At 41.7% G+C, this 15,183-nt stretch overlaps 3 protein-coding genes across 4 annotated transcripts; all 3 read left to right on the top strand.

The window, feature by feature from the left end:
* Window positions 1–162: 162 nt before the first annotated feature.
* Window positions 163–2,189, top strand: LOC122400962 (N(4)-(Beta-N-acetylglucosaminyl)-L-asparaginase). Its single transcript, XM_043402776.1, has 5 exons — window positions 163–867; window positions 941–1,097; window positions 1,176–1,401; window positions 1,469–1,767; window positions 1,836–2,189. Exons 1-5 carry the CDS (start codon window positions 741–743, stop codon window positions 2,095–2,097), a joined length of 1,071 nt encoding a protein of 356 aa, XP_043258711.1. The 5' UTR covers window positions 163–740; the 3' UTR covers window positions 2,098–2,189.
* Window positions 2,190–2,422: 233 nt separating this feature from the next.
* On the top strand, window positions 2,423–4,395 carry LOC122400090 (protein Red). Its single transcript, XM_043401324.1, has 2 exons — window positions 2,423–3,136; window positions 3,241–4,395. The coding sequence occupies exons 1-2, from the start codon at window positions 2,645–2,647 to the stop codon at window positions 4,297–4,299; spliced, it is 1,551 nt and encodes a 516-aa protein (XP_043257259.1). The 5' UTR covers window positions 2,423–2,644; the 3' UTR covers window positions 4,300–4,395.
* Window positions 4,396–6,761: 2,366 nt separating this feature from the next.
* Window positions 6,762–13,496, top strand: LOC122404444 (mitochondrial 10-formyltetrahydrofolate dehydrogenase). Of its 2 annotated transcripts, XM_043408409.1 has the most exons (8): window positions 6,762–6,899; window positions 7,202–7,256; window positions 7,394–7,535; window positions 7,616–7,850; window positions 10,616–11,295; window positions 11,364–11,778; window positions 11,996–12,654; window positions 12,858–13,496. In XM_043408409.1, the coding sequence occupies exons 3-8, from the start codon at window positions 7,400–7,402 to the stop codon at window positions 13,433–13,435; spliced, it is 2,703 nt and encodes a 900-aa protein (XP_043264344.1). In that variant the 5' UTR covers window positions 6,762–6,899; window positions 7,202–7,256; window positions 7,394–7,399; the 3' UTR covers window positions 13,436–13,496. The 2 variants fall into 2 exon arrangements, with proteins under 2 accessions (XP_043264344.1, XP_043264345.1); XM_043408410.1 differs by lacking the exon at window positions 6,762–6,899 and adding an exon at window positions 7,004–7,056 and having other exon boundaries at window positions 7,202–7,535.
* The last annotated feature ends 1,687 nt before the right edge of the window (window positions 13,497–15,183 follow it).

Raw genomic sequence — 15,183 nt, forward strand, 5'->3', positions numbered from 1 at the left:
TATAACTGCCCGAAAGTTATCAATATACTTCCCCAAATCACTCGATCTAAACGTAATTGAGAATGCAGCCGCGGTTACCCTACAAAGTACTAATTTTTAATTTAATTTAAATATACAACAATATTCTTAATCTGTGCGATTTTAGCTGAGATCTTTTCTGCCTGTATTATAGTAATTTTATTTTTGTTATGTTAAGCAATACTCATTTCTTTTGTCATTATTGCACAATAAATACAGATATGTTTACAATATGTCCGCCTTATTTTTTTTCCAAATCATTCCTAAACTTTCTTTTCCGAATGAAACATATTATCATATGTGGTGTACGATTTTGATTGTGACTCACTATTTACTGGAGTCATTATCGCGTTGAACTTTTCCATGAGCTAGATAAGATAATATTAACGTTGAAATCAAATTTGATTTCATCGAAATATTTATTTGTATCAGCATCTTTGATTAATTATATATTATATTTGTTACCTAATGAAAATGTCTTAATAATGAAATTATGAAGAAAATGATGCAGTTATTATCATAACCAATGACATAATTACAGAGACTGACTGGCAGTTCATTGTCGTCTATAGATTATCGGATATCTGTGTTAATAAGAAATGCAGTATGAAAACAGTATTACCCATAGACTAAAGATATATCCCCACCTTGTATGCGAACAAAGATCACCTACTTTATGAATCCTCAATATCGATCAGTAGTATTGAAACAAAGCTCTAAACATGAAGTCTATACTAGCGATCTATTTATTTGCAAGTATCTATTTAGTAACTTGCAAAGGAATGCTTTCCAATAACAGCATTCCTCTAGTAGTCATTACCTGGGATTATCATGATGCAACACAAAAAGGTGGTACTTTATAGAAATATAACTTATAAAAAATAATACTGTACTAAAATGAAGGACTTGAATTTATTTTCAGCATGGGATGTTCTATACAATGAGAAGAGGAGTGCTTTGGATGCAATAGAAGAAAGTTGCAGCCTTTGCGAACAGCAAAGATGCAGAAAAACTGTGGGATATGGAGGTAGCCCGGATGAGGCTGGAGAAACTACATTGGATGCCTTAATCATGGACGGGTACGGCAATCATTTATTCGCAGATCTACTAATTTTAAAATAAAAGTCCGTAAATTAAATAAACTTTGTTGGTAACAGAGTCACGATGGATGTAGGCGGTGTAGGTCTCTTAAGAAATGTCAGGAATGCTATTTCTGTTGCTCGCAAGGTTCTCCAAAACACAGAACATTCCTTGCTAGGTGGAGAGTTGGCTGCAAAGTTTGCTGTGGAGATGGGATTTAAGGAGGAGTCTCTACAAACAGAGGAATCCAAGAAAATGTGGATGGATTGGAGAAGCAATAACTGTCAGCCCAACTTTTGGAAGGTAAAACATTTTTAACAGAATTGACCGTTTTCCATCAGACCCACATTTGTTATTATGCTTGTACCAGAACGTTGCACCAGATCCGAGAACGACTTGTGGCCCGTATCGTTCGATAGGTACAATGGAAAACGATATCGAGGAGCACGAGTCGTTCGTGAACGAGGAAAACCACGACACGATTGGTGTCGTTGCTATAGATTCTAACGGTCATATAGCAGCTGGTACGTCAACAAATGGCGCAAGAAATAAAATTCCTGGCCGCATCGGTGATTCCCCGATCGCGGGTGCAGGCGCATACGCCGATCAACAGGTCGGCGCAGCCGCCGGTACCGGCGAAGGTGACATTATGATGCGCTTTTTACCTAGGTAAAGAACAAACTCATTTAGTCAATAAAACAGATCTACAGAGTTTTAAACCGTAACTATTCTTTAAGTTTCTTGGCTGTGGAAGAGATGCGTCGCGGCGCTACTCCAACTGCAGCCGCAACAACAGCGATTCGCAGAATTGCTGAACATTATCCAACCTTTACCGGTGCAGTGATTGCAATAAACAAGGAGGGACAATACGGGGCTGCTTGTAATGGCATTACTCGATTTGCACATTTCATTGCCAACCCTCAATTAGGAAAACCGACAATGAAGTATGTGAACTGCATAGATGCTGAATATCACGTTGTCAGAATTGAAAATAATTGATAATACCTGTCTAATCTTGTTCATTTCACTGTACTGTACTATTATGTGAAAATTGATTGTTCTCTTAATAAAACTTTACGCAAGTATTCGCACACGAGAACGAAATTTGTTTTATTTAATTTTATTAGTATTTATGTGATACTTTTTTTAAGTGTATTTACGCGTAATTAAGGTAAAGTTCTTATTCTTTAAAAATTAGAAAAAAGCTGGTCTCGAACCAGAAAGAGTTGACAAATATTTTAAAATTTAAATAGTGAATGACGCAGTGATAGCGCCATCACGAAAAACCCTAGGGGAAAATCCCCATAATGTTTTGTTGACAGTATTGATGGATTTCTTTTCTTTAGCAATATCGATATGAAATAAGAAAGTGACATATCAATTTTTCTTATGCAAATATTGTGCATTTTACAATATTAACCGCATGTAGTTTATATACATTAATCTGGCGTTTCGTAACAACTCTTGGTGTTTATTCCACCAGGAGTTTCATTTATTTTAACAAACTAACCTCAATCTTTAAAAGGAACAAACTACAAAAACAAAAATGCCAGAGACAACGGAGGAGGACATGGGAATGTCCGTTCGTTTAACGAACGATGACTTTCGGAAACTCTTAATGACACCGAGAGCCTCGGTTCCATCGGCTACACCAGCATCCATACCTGGCACTGCTCGAGATGCTAGTGCAAAGACTGCACAAACATCTAATGTTAGCGGGGGTAGTCGAGCAGAGCTGCGAAGGAAGAAGAAAAGCTTCTACGCTAAACTAAAGAAACAGGAAGAAGATAAAATGGCAGAGTTGGCGGAGAAGTACAGAGACAGAGCTAGGGAACGTAGAGACGGCACAAATCAAGATTACCAAGCAGAAGATCCAATGAACAGTGCCAGTGCTTACAGAGCCGTTGCGCCAGATTTGAAATCAGGAATGGATGCAGCCGAACGCAGGAGACAAATGATTCAACAGTCAAAATTCTTGGGTGGTGACATGGAACATACTCACTTGGTCAAAGGATTAGATTATGCTCTTCTTCAGAAGGTATGGATCTGAAAAAAAATAATAAATAATTAGCAATCCTGATTGTCTTTTTTTTCATTTTAAGAACACTAATACAGTCTAAACAAATAAGTTCATTCCTATAGGTACGCAGCGAAATCGAGGCAAAGGAGCACGAGCAGGAGCAGGAAATGGAGAAGTTAGTGAAGCCAAAAGACAAGGTGAAAGACAAAAAGGAAACTGAAAAGAAAGACGACGAGATGCAATTCAAAACCAAGATGGGACGGAACGTGTACAAAACTGTTATGATCATGAAGTCCAAGACTATCGAGAGAAACGAGTTATTCACACCTGGCCGCATGGCTTACGTAATAGAATTGGACGACGAAAATGCGGACGTAGACATACCGACTACTTTGATTAGGAGCAAAGCTGACGTGCCCACGATAGACAACACGCCTACTCTGACGACGAACGATATTGTCATAAACAAATTGGCACAGATATTGTCGTATCTACGGCAGGGTAATCGTCACGGGAAGAAAGGAAAGAAAAATAAAGATGGACGATCGAGGCCCGACGATATGAATGACATGGACATAGCGCCGAGGCCTCAGGACGAGAGCATTTATGGTGATATCGGGGACTACGTTCCTACGATTGGCAAGAAGGACTTGATTCAGTCTAGAGAGAAAAAGAAAGGCTCTTACTTCGACAAACCCGAGAGTAGCCTGGACACGGATGATAAAGCGAATGCTCCACAGTTACCAAGCGTCGTACCCACCATAGACACCAATGCACCTAAGAAAGGAGCGCTTCTTAACAAACTGGCCGCGGAGCCAGAAGGCTACGCAGAATGTTATCCGGGTTTGGACGAGATGCAAGATGCCATAGACGATTCGGACGACGAGGTAGATTATACCAAAATGGACCTCGGCAATAAAAAGGGTCCTATCGGTAGGTGGGACTTCGACACCCCTGAGGAATATAGCGAGTATATGAACAATAAGGAGGCTCTGCCGAAAGCAGCATTCCAGTATGGAGTAAAGATGGCTGACGGAAGAAGAACGAGGAAATACAACAAGGAGAAGAATGAGAAAGCAGAGTTGGACAGGGAATGGCAAAAGATACAAAATATTATGAACAAGAGGAAACCCTCGACCGTGTTGGACGGCGCGTCAGAATTCAAAGTACCTAGATATTGAACGATCGAGTCGCTGTTCATATATTTGCAATTCTACTTTATCAAAATAATCAAATGTATGTATACGATGTATGTATATTTTAACAGAATAATTCTATGTAGGTATATATGTGGTAGTATGTAATTAAATCGTCCTTTGTATTCCATATTCTCCTTGTATGTAAATCGGTAATGTAATAAAGACTGTACATTATTTTTAAAATAGTTTACCCTACATTTATCTCTCTAAAACTGCGTTGCTAATGTTCAGCGATACACTCTTGCATAACATTTTTTCTTTATTTAACTCGGCCAAAGATCTTCGTGTTCACGACCTAAAACCGACTTTAACCGGTTTCGAACTGGTCGGGTAAACAGCTTATCAGTGACCTACGACCGATCGATAGGGGGGAATCTTTCATTCGAACTCGTTCGTACTGGTTATATCTTACATATTGCGCGATAATTAGTTGAAAGAAAACAGTGACTCCGAAAATCATATACATCCGTTGCGCGTGTTTCTTTGAAATTATCCATCATAGTTCTCTTATCGTTTGAACACTTCTTTTTATTGTTAAGGGGCAAAGTTGCCAACAGCATAATTGTCTTGCAATCTGTTGTTGGAACGTGTTATCAATTTCTATTACGGCGGATGTTAAATATGTACATGCTCCAGCTGGCCAACTAGACTATCAATGTTTAGGAAACCTTTGTTATCAACTATAGAAAACCTAAGTGCTCTCAGATGTTACATTTCAATTGCATTGTTAAGAAGTAAGGTTGCCAATGGTATAATTGTTTTGTAACGTGTTAGCAATTTCTAATTTAATATAAAAACTATAATATACTACTTGCCTATAAAAAAATCTAAATTATCATCTATAGAAATATACATATAATATATATAATCACTACAGATCACATGCAGTATAGAACATTACAGAATATTGCTACCTAAAACATACTTTTCAACATTCATTACTAGCTTCCAACTTAGTAACTGAAATTATATAAAATAAAACTAAATGAGACTAAAGTTTGAAGATATATCCATATCGAACGAGATATGCACAACAATGTTAATTTATTCATATATAGCAATTATATTTTCTTTATCACCGTTTTGAATTTATCTTTATTTCCTTCCTGCTGTACATTGTTGCATAAAACTGACTCCGGATATAATGAAACTATTAATTAAGTTAATGTGTACAGGTGACCCTCCTATAACACGGTAGATAAGTTCCTAAAAAATGTTATGTGAGGCCCAAAGCCAGTACAAAAAGGGGAGTTATAAATATTTTTTTTTAATTCTACATAAGCGACTTAATTTTTATGAAAAATATAAATGTATGTATAACACAAAACAAAAAAATATTATTTTAATTTAACGCGACCTTAATTTAATAAATTATAATTTGTTTATATATTTTCATGTAAAGCCACTATAGTTCATTATTTTAAGGTAATTTAGCTTTTAAATATGTTAAGCAAAAATCATGCTATCCAGTGCTGTAGAAGTATAGTGTTGTACAAAGGTTTTCGCAATTTTCTTATCGTGTTAAAGCGAAACCGTGTTGTAGGAGGACTACCTGTACTTCAAATATAAATAGTTTGATAAAAAGCAAATTTTGTTGTACAAAAAAAAAGACATTATTATACTTTCTTATACTTCAATAGCACAATGTAGTATTAATTTCTATTTTCCTTTGTATTTTACAATTATAAACGATATTAAAACAATAAACATATATAAACTATCTATTTCTCTACATATTATTCATAGTAAATCCTTTCAATTTTGTTTTTGAATACTTTTCTGATCCCGTTTCCAATGTTTTACAACTTCTACAAATGTTATGGACTTCAATTAAAATTTTGTATATCTCGTTATTTCATAATAGTTACAACGTTACTTTCAGAACTTAAGTTTGACAATCTACCAACGTCTAATTTCTTTACAAAACATCGTTTACTCATTTAATCTACAAGCGTTCGAATACGTTTATGGCTCCGCCTCTAATGTTTTACAACATCTAAAAATATCATCAACTTCACTTTAAATTTATATTTTTATTGTTCAAAGCGTGCGTTGTTTTTTATTTTCCGTTATTTTGTTTAGCTGTACGCGATATCACTGCTCACTGGCGTCAGCCTATTTACTTCAAAGCCTAAAACGAAGTATTTAATTTGACATTCAAAATTATCGATATCCTTATCGCGGTGTGCATATCGTGCAATAATGTCCCGTCATATTATTGCTGCTCGACGAAATTTCCGCGAATTACGCGGGGTAAGCACACAGTGGAACGCGCGTGCCATTCAATAAAAAAATCGACGGGACCATAGATAAGGAAGAGGCGTTCCAAGATCCGACGCGTAACTTCAGCAAAGTTCTTGACCCTCGTGCCTGATACAGCCGGCTTATATAAACGTATCGCGTTTTAGCACGATTCAGTCGATCAGCCGCGAGCACGCCGTGGCGTCCGAATAAACCGTCTAGCGAACTCGCGATCCGAGTGAATGCATCGCAAAAGTCGATCGGGAAAGTGAACGTCGGATAGACTGCAAATGCTATTTCTGAAAAACTTTCTCCCTTGGCGCACGTACGTCGTGAACTCCGTAAGATTTTTCTCTATACGTACACCGAGTGTAAATAGCTAAGCGTAATTATCGATCGACGGTGTTTACGATCCTGCGGAACGGGAACAACGCGGGCATAATAATAGCATATATGCGGTAGCGAGTCGATGACAGTTGGAGATAGCATACGGTAGAGGTGACGACGCAAAATGTGCCTAGCCAGCTAATAAAAGACCGTAGATCGTAGAAATAATACGTTTGAATTTCACTATAGCAGACACGCCTACCCTGCACGAGCTTCTCGCGACTCTTCTCCTCCTTACAATGTCTTCTCTTTGCAGCTCGCTTAAAAGCACAGTGAAAGCTGCCCAACAACCACGCTAAAGTTGCAACCGGGTACGTACAGAACGCACACTGTTTACTAACAACAGACATTGCATGCTTGGTGTATTTGGCGCTGGGTCGGCTAAACTGGTTAGGCAGCATCGTCGTGAATCTTCCGTGAAGTCAGGTGACATTTCCTTCAAATCCAGACGGCGATGGCGCGACTCAAGGTGGCCATAATCGGTCAGAGCCCGTTCGCGGCCGAGGTCTATAAACTGCTCAGATACAATGGCCACGATATCACCGGTGTTTTCACGATCCCCGATAAAGGAAACCGAGAGGATCCGTTAGGTAATTGGTGGGATTCGCCGAAACGTTATTTGGTCACCGATCTTTAGTTAACCGAAGCATCGATTCGTGTTTTGACGCAGCTGTGACAGCGAAGACGGACGACACGCCGGTGTTCAAAATCAAATCATGGAGGAGCAAAGGAGTAACACTGCCGGAAGTGTTGGAGCTGTACAAAAGCATCGAGGTGGACGTGAACGTTCTACCGTTCTGCAGTCAGTTCATTCCCATGGAGGTGATCAATCATCCACGGCACAAGAGCATATGTTATCATCCGTCTTTGCTGCCCAGGCACCGCGGAGCGAGCTCCATAAGCTGGTCAGTTACATTATAGTTAAGATAATTAAGTACGCGTTAAGCTGCGTCCCCACTGGGTCGGCACGGCTCGGCATTTGCCGATCGGCACTGCCGATCGGCACAGCGTTCGGCAAAAGGCGGCACAAGGCGGCACGGCCGTGCCACTGCTATGCACCGCGGCAAAGCCATTTCAGTACACAAAAAATGTACAGTGACCACGAGCCAACTCGTGGAACAATATAGCCATAAAACAGCTGTTAAACACGCGCGGCCACTCGTCGCGTCCTAATCCGGAGTCCCGTTTTTTCTTCGATAAATTAACGTAGCCTTCGACTTGGGGAGAAAACCTCGGGCACCCTCGTTCTGGGGGTGACCTGGAAGTCTTCCTCCACCACGTTCAGGTATGAGGAAAGAGTTTTCCTCCCAAACGGGGTGTGAAAATGGGTCCTCCTTCCCTTAGTCGATGACCAATCGGTCGAGCTAAAAGTTAATACCAAATTCGGTTGACACCCCCAAAATCGCGTATCGGAGGAAGAAACGGGCTCCGGAAACATCGACCAATCCGTAAAACCGTTGAATTAAATCGTAGAAAAGCTAATTCGTACAACCGTTAAAGCAAACGTATCGTAGAAAAGACCGTATCGTAGAATTTTTTAATAACTTTTTAACGAAGCCTCAGTCAAGAAATTGATATTCTTGATTTTTGTTTTCCGACGAGTACCACTATTGTCGAAACCACATAGAATAATTGCTATACAAACTGTATGTATTTATAATTTATAAATCGCTCCACCTTTGCCACGATGTCATAGGTGGGCAATAAAAACAATTAATCTTTTCATTGCCGTTAAGAAACTTGTTACTGTTATTGTTACTTATTACTTGTTAAGATCACCTTAATTTTTTTTGTAAAATTGTATTTTTTTGGTCATAAATCGATGCATCTTTGTATCCTCTTAAAAAAAGTATAGAGGCCTTAAGTCGAAAATTGAATAGTTTAGGAGTTATTAATTTTGTCCCGAACTCCCATATACTTGTCACATTGTGCGACGTTTGGCCTTGAAGACCGTACCACCCGCGGAACAATATAGCCCTTCGCTGGTCAACTCGGGCCTAGCGCTTTCGTTTCGACAAAGCACTAAATTATTTTACAACAAAATTTGCCAGATGCGGAATATTCGAGGACTTTCGCGACGAAGTAACGGTTCCAAATCTGGCAACATAAAAAAGCGTAAAAACCTGAGCTAATCAAACGGAACACTAACTTCGTCGACTAGTGCAGGGGATGAACAGTTAGTGGGGGGTTGCGGAAAATTCCGTCGTTGAATGGAACGAAAGGCTATCGACTATGCAAAAATATGGGTACGAGGAAAAAATCTTTCGCCTATGACCATATTTGGTTACAAGACGAGGCTTTATGGCGCTGCCTGGGCCTTTCAGAACTGGAGGTAGCAATCGTCGCGCTGTGAAATTTTCCGTTCGATCGCGAAAGAATACCAATTTGTTGATGGAGGCTTTGTTAAAAAGTTATTAACGTTTAAAGTTCCTGTATCTTTGTATCTCGATGATGGTTTTGGAACGAAATTGACATGAAACTTTCGTGCTCTCGTGTCTTGGCACGATCTCTTTTGATGGTTACCGACATCGTGCCGATCGACTCGTCGGCATGCCGTTCGGCTTTTCAAGCCATGCTATCCAAGACGATGCAGTGTTTGGCTTTGCCGAGAAGTACTTAGGGTGCCGATCGGCCGTGCTAGATGACAGATGCGGACGCAGTGTAGACGCAATTCTCGGCTTTTGCCGATCGGCCGTGCCGAACGGCAAATGCCGACCCAGTGGGGACGCGGCTTTACACGATAGGCGACGGGTAGAATGCTGCCCGAAAGAGAGAGTTCGGCGGACGTATCGCGATTATCTATAGCGCGGTATCAGCGAATGTAGTAGAAGAGATACGGGGGAATGTTAATCAATCAGTTGAAACGGTAAGCGTCACGCGATCGAGGAACCAGTTTTACTCGCGAGCGGTGATTGGCGTACGGATTTCCGCCGCGGAGAGATTAGAGTCATTCAAGATTTCGATGCTTCGAAATATTACTCGGCGCCGGAAGCTTTCAAAAAGTCTTAAAGCTCTTGATATGCTCTGAAAATCCTGATGAGTCTTGACGAGTCTTAATGAGTCTTAAATGACCTCGACGAGTCCAGATTGATTCTGATGGGTCTTGAGGCTCTCGATTACATGGCGACAACGTCTGAAAAACTTTGAACGATTCAAAACAATATCACGTAAAACATCGTAGAAAAGTTGGGGAATCTAAACAATTTAAATATGAGGATACTTGGCCGAAACGTTGTTAATCTTTGAATTATTATAACTCCATTTCGAAGGCTGGATCCTCTATTTTCACGTTCCTGGGTTGAATTTCCTGGAAGATTCATTTACAGTATGAAGCGAGTAATAAAGTTGAGAGTTTAAGAAATTTTATATGCAACTGATACTGCCATGGAACTATATCCATTAGTCGATTAAAAATTGTATTATTCTTACCTGACCCTTTCTTTAAATACACAAAATATAAGAAATATAAAATGATGAATCTGTAGGCTCTCTGGAACAAAAATATTTAGAGTAAAATAATTGTAATTGGTTCGTTACTAATGAAAATAATTAAGGTGATCGTATTGTGTTCTTAAAGTAATGACACCCCGCGATAAGACCGATAACAGCATTAGTCGCAACTAAGCCCACTATCATGACAGTATCTTGACGTTATTGTGGTAATATTTAGGACCTTGATCGAAGGAGACGATACCGCTGGATTTTCAGTGTTCTGGGCGGACGATGGCCTTGACACCGGGCCTGTCTTGCTCCAAAGATCCTGCAAAGTGGAGCCCAACGACACCCTGGACACCGTGTACAATAATTTCCTGTACCCCGAGGGGATCAAAGCCATGGGAGAAGCTGTGGACCTCGTGGCAAAGGGAACCGCGCCTAAAATCCCCCAAACAGAGGAAGGAGCCACCTACGATCCGATGTTAAACAAGAAGGATCTACAAAAACTGGATTGGTCCAAGCCTGCCAAACAGATTCACAACTTCATCCGTGGTCTGGACAGCACACCGGGAGCTTGGACCACGATCAACGGCGAGGAGGTTCGTCTGTTCGGTTCCACTCTGTGGAACAGCGATGAACTACCATCACACGATACAGAGGTGAACGTGGAGGGCCGAACAGGCATCATCCACGACGGCGGATTGCTGATCAACGCCAGCGACGGGAAATACGTGAACGTGGAAAGGATAAAAATTGGTACCAGAACGATCCCCGCCAGCAAGTTTGGCAAGGAGGACGAGAACGTCGTGATAGAATTCACGGAAGAGGAGCTGAAGGCCAAGGACGTTTTGATGCACATCTGGAACAGCATCCTCAACGTGGACATCGAAGACGACACCGACTTCTTCGCGTGTGGTGCGTAAACGGATAGCTCCGCGTGTTCGAGTCGATCGATCATTTTTAAAAACGAATTTTTCTTGCAGGAGCCGGAAGCATGGACGTCGTGAGGCTGGTCGAAGAAGTTAAGGACAACTTGGGAGTGACGTTGCAGAACATAGACGTTTTCATGGCCCCCGTTTTCATACAGTTCGCTACGACGGTAGTTCTCGCTGCACGGGGCGTCTCCGCCGCCAAGGACGTCAAATACGACGCCGTGGAACTGCAGGCGAACAACACGAACCTGAAATTCCCCAAGCAATTGTTTATTGACGGGGAGTTCGTCAACGGGCATGGAAAACCCCTGGACACGATCAACCCTCACGACGAAAGCGTGATCTGCTCCGTGGAGAGTGGCACCGTCGAGGACGTGGACAGAGCTGTGAAGGCTGCTAAGAAAGCCTTCGACGATGGGGAGTGGAGCAAGATCAGTGCCAGGGAGCGCGGTGCTCTTCTCTTCAAGTAAGTATCGGCTCGATAATCATTTACCTGGAAAAACAGAAATTTGTTAACAAAATGGTCGGAGTAACGGAGTAATATCAATTTAATACATTTCTGTACTTACAAATTGTGGTTGCAAAATGGTTCCATAAACCATACCTTTTAATTGTTAAATGTTGCGGTTCCAGAGGCAATGTTTAATTTTTATTCAAACAATAAATTGCTAATGTGCACACAGGCTGGCGGACCTGATGGAGGAGCACAAGGAGGAGTTGGCCACGATCGAGAGTTTGGACTCTGGCGCGGTATATACCCTGGCCCTGAAGACCCACGTGGGAATGTCCATCGAGACTTGGAGATATTTCGCTGGCTGGTGTGACAAGATCCAAGGCTCGACGATACCGATATCGCACGCTAGGCCCAATCGCAATCTGACGTTCACGCGTAAGGAACCGCTTGGCGTCTGTGGTCTGGTCACACCCTGGAACTATCCTCTGATGATGCTTTCTTGGAAAATGGCGGCTTGCCTGGCTGCGGGGAACACGGTGGTGATGAAGCCTGCCCAGGCGTCGCCCTTGACCGCCTTGAAGTTCGCAGAACTCACCGTCAAAGCTGGTTTCCCACGCGGTGTGGTGAACATTGTACCGGGCAACGGGTCGGTTACGGGAAACGCGATCTGCGAGCATCCTCTGATCAGAAAGCTCGGCTTCACCGGGTCCACGTTGATCGGCCAGTCGGTAATGAGATCCTGCGCTGATAGCAACTTGAAGAAGGTCTCGCTGGAGCTGGGAGGCAAGAGTCCCTTGGTTATCTTCGAGGATGCTGACATTCAGCACGCAGTCAGGGTTGGAATGGGCAGCGTGTTCTTCAACAAGGGAGAGAACTGCATAGCTGCTGGTACGTTTTCATCTTTCATTCTGTGTTGAAGCGTCGTTTATAAGTATATAACATTATAGGATAAATAATTGAACTTGGAAAATAGTTTCAAATTAGAATTTTTAAAGTGTCCCTGATCTCTAGAGTTATAGTACCTAAAATTTGCCCAAAACCGGTTCTATCGGACATAATAAGTGAAAGCTGACTTTGTGTCGTTCGAACAGGTCGACTGTTCGTCGAGGAATCTATACACGATGACTTCGTGAGGAGGATCGTCGAGGAGACGAAGAAGATAAACGTGGGTAACCCGTTGGACAGAAGCACATCGCACGGTCCGCAGAATCACAAGGCGCATCTGAACAAGCTCTTGGAATTTGTGAGTCGCGGTGTCCAGGAGGGAGCGAGATTGGTCCACGGTGGCAAAAGGTTGGATCGTCCTGGTTGGTACTTCGAGCCGACGGTCTTCACCGACGTCAAGGACGACATGTACATAGCGAAAGAGGAGTCTTTCGGTCCTATAATGGTGATCTCCAAGTTCAGTTCCAAGAACATGGACGAGATGATCGCCAGGGCTAACGATACAGAGTACGGGCTGGCTTCCGGTGTTCTGACGAAGGATATCAGCAGAGCCCTGAGATTCGCCGAGAAGATCGAGGCGGGGACCGTGTTCATTAACACGTACAACAAGACGGACGTTGCGGCGCCTTTTGGCGGATTCAAGATGTCGGGCTTCGGCAAAGATCTTGGCCAGGATGCTCTGAACGAGTATCTGAAAACGAAAACTGTTACTATAGAATATTAGGAGAAATCTAAATTCATTTCTGCACGCTTCATTTTTACTATTGCCCCCTCACTGTTCATGCACAGAGTTGGTGTCTGTAAATCATTCTATTTATACGAATAAACTTTGAATTTTTGTAAGTTTCTTTTATATATTTATTTATTTTTTTTTTTTGTTAGCCGACGAAAGGTTGGCTAAGATAATCGTTATCTCCGCGAAGACGCGATGTAGACGGACGCGAAATCTCGCTCCCACGCATACCAGCCGTATAAACAGTTTTTACAACGGGACCCAAGGCCCCTTCGAAACTCCAGATGCTTCGACCTGGTTTTTTGTTCGGAAACAAGTGTGCGCAGCTTCTGTAGGCAGCCGGCGGTTACGCCATTCAACTTTTCTCGATTCTTCCCTTCTAAAACGTCCCGCTAGTCTCACCCCAACCTAGCGTTAATCTATTTTCGAGGGATGAAACGCCCGGAACCTCGAAACTGTTTGTTATTTTTAGGATTCGAAACTCTCGAAACCTTAGTAAATAGTAATTTTTTAATTTTTATACACTGCCTCTTCATTTCCACATGAACATTCGTTTCGTTTAAAAATATTAATCCCTTCAAAGAACAATTACTGCAACTATTGAACAAGGTCAAGGCAGCCTGTCGATCCAAAAGACACGATGTTCCTATCCGCAGCCTGTTGCTTTTGCATCACAATGCGAGGTCTCACGCTGCCGCTGTAACGCAAGAAAAAATAACTCAAATTCACTAGATGACTGTTGAACATTGCCCTTATAGCCCTGACTTATCACCCTGTGATTACCATTTGTTTGGACCATTTAAGGAAACGTTGGAAAGAGGACGGTGTAAAAATGACAACCAGGTAAAACACTTCGTGTGCAATTGGCTTCAGACATGCTCCGCCATTTTTCACAACGTTGGAATAAAAAAATCCGTGATGATCAAAGTAAATATAAGTGTAAATTCATCTTTACTTTGGCGTGGATTTCGTGGATTTGGAAAATGGTGTCACATGCCATGCCTCTGCTGAAACTATCGTTTTATTGAGACGAAGTTCAATGATTAGTTTATTTCTAGAAATTAACTGGTCAACTGGCCACAACGCATTAGACTTTTTTTTGTGGGGTCGTGTTAAATCTCTTGTTTGTTTCAACACACTGAAACAAACACTATTCGCGTTATTGGTGAAATATAGCCTGATTCGTGTCTAAGAGTCATCGAAAGTAGGGTTTCACGGTACTCAACCCATCAAGCGCAATCGTGATCGTATATTTTAATAATATTGTATTTGATAGACAATGTCATCAAACGTACATAAAAATGAAATAATTAGCAGCACGTTAGCTTTTAATATATATTTTATATTGCTTTTATTGGAAAACCCTGTGCACACAGGACATTGACCAAAAGATAAACGAAAGAAACTCTCCCTAGGTTGACGGATACGTGTTGCGCGTACCTGGGGGCCCCGGTAAGAGCCTCCATAAAAGACCCCTACCGTAAGTAGGTGTGCATGGTCAACAACCCCAGGGCAGAAACAGCTGTTCCCCATAAACATTCTGTCTGCCTCTTCGTTTTCTTCCTCCTCTTTCTTCCGTTCACGCAACCCCACCGAACCTATCCGCCAGGAACACCCCTGCCATCGGATGAAAGTACGCTCTCTTGTCCTCGTTTCGCTGAAAGAACGGATTTTACAAGGTTAAAACGAGAAAATTAGATTTGAAGCCCCCCCCCCTTTAAGGTGAAGATCAAAGGCGA

This window comes from Colletes gigas, unplaced genomic scaffold (genome assembly GCF_013123115.1).
Source record: "Colletes gigas isolate AHSC1104 unplaced genomic scaffold, ASM1312311v1 Colletes_gigas_Sc00002, whole genome shotgun sequence".
Taxonomy (NCBI): domain Eukaryota; kingdom Metazoa; phylum Arthropoda; class Insecta; order Hymenoptera; family Colletidae; genus Colletes; species Colletes gigas.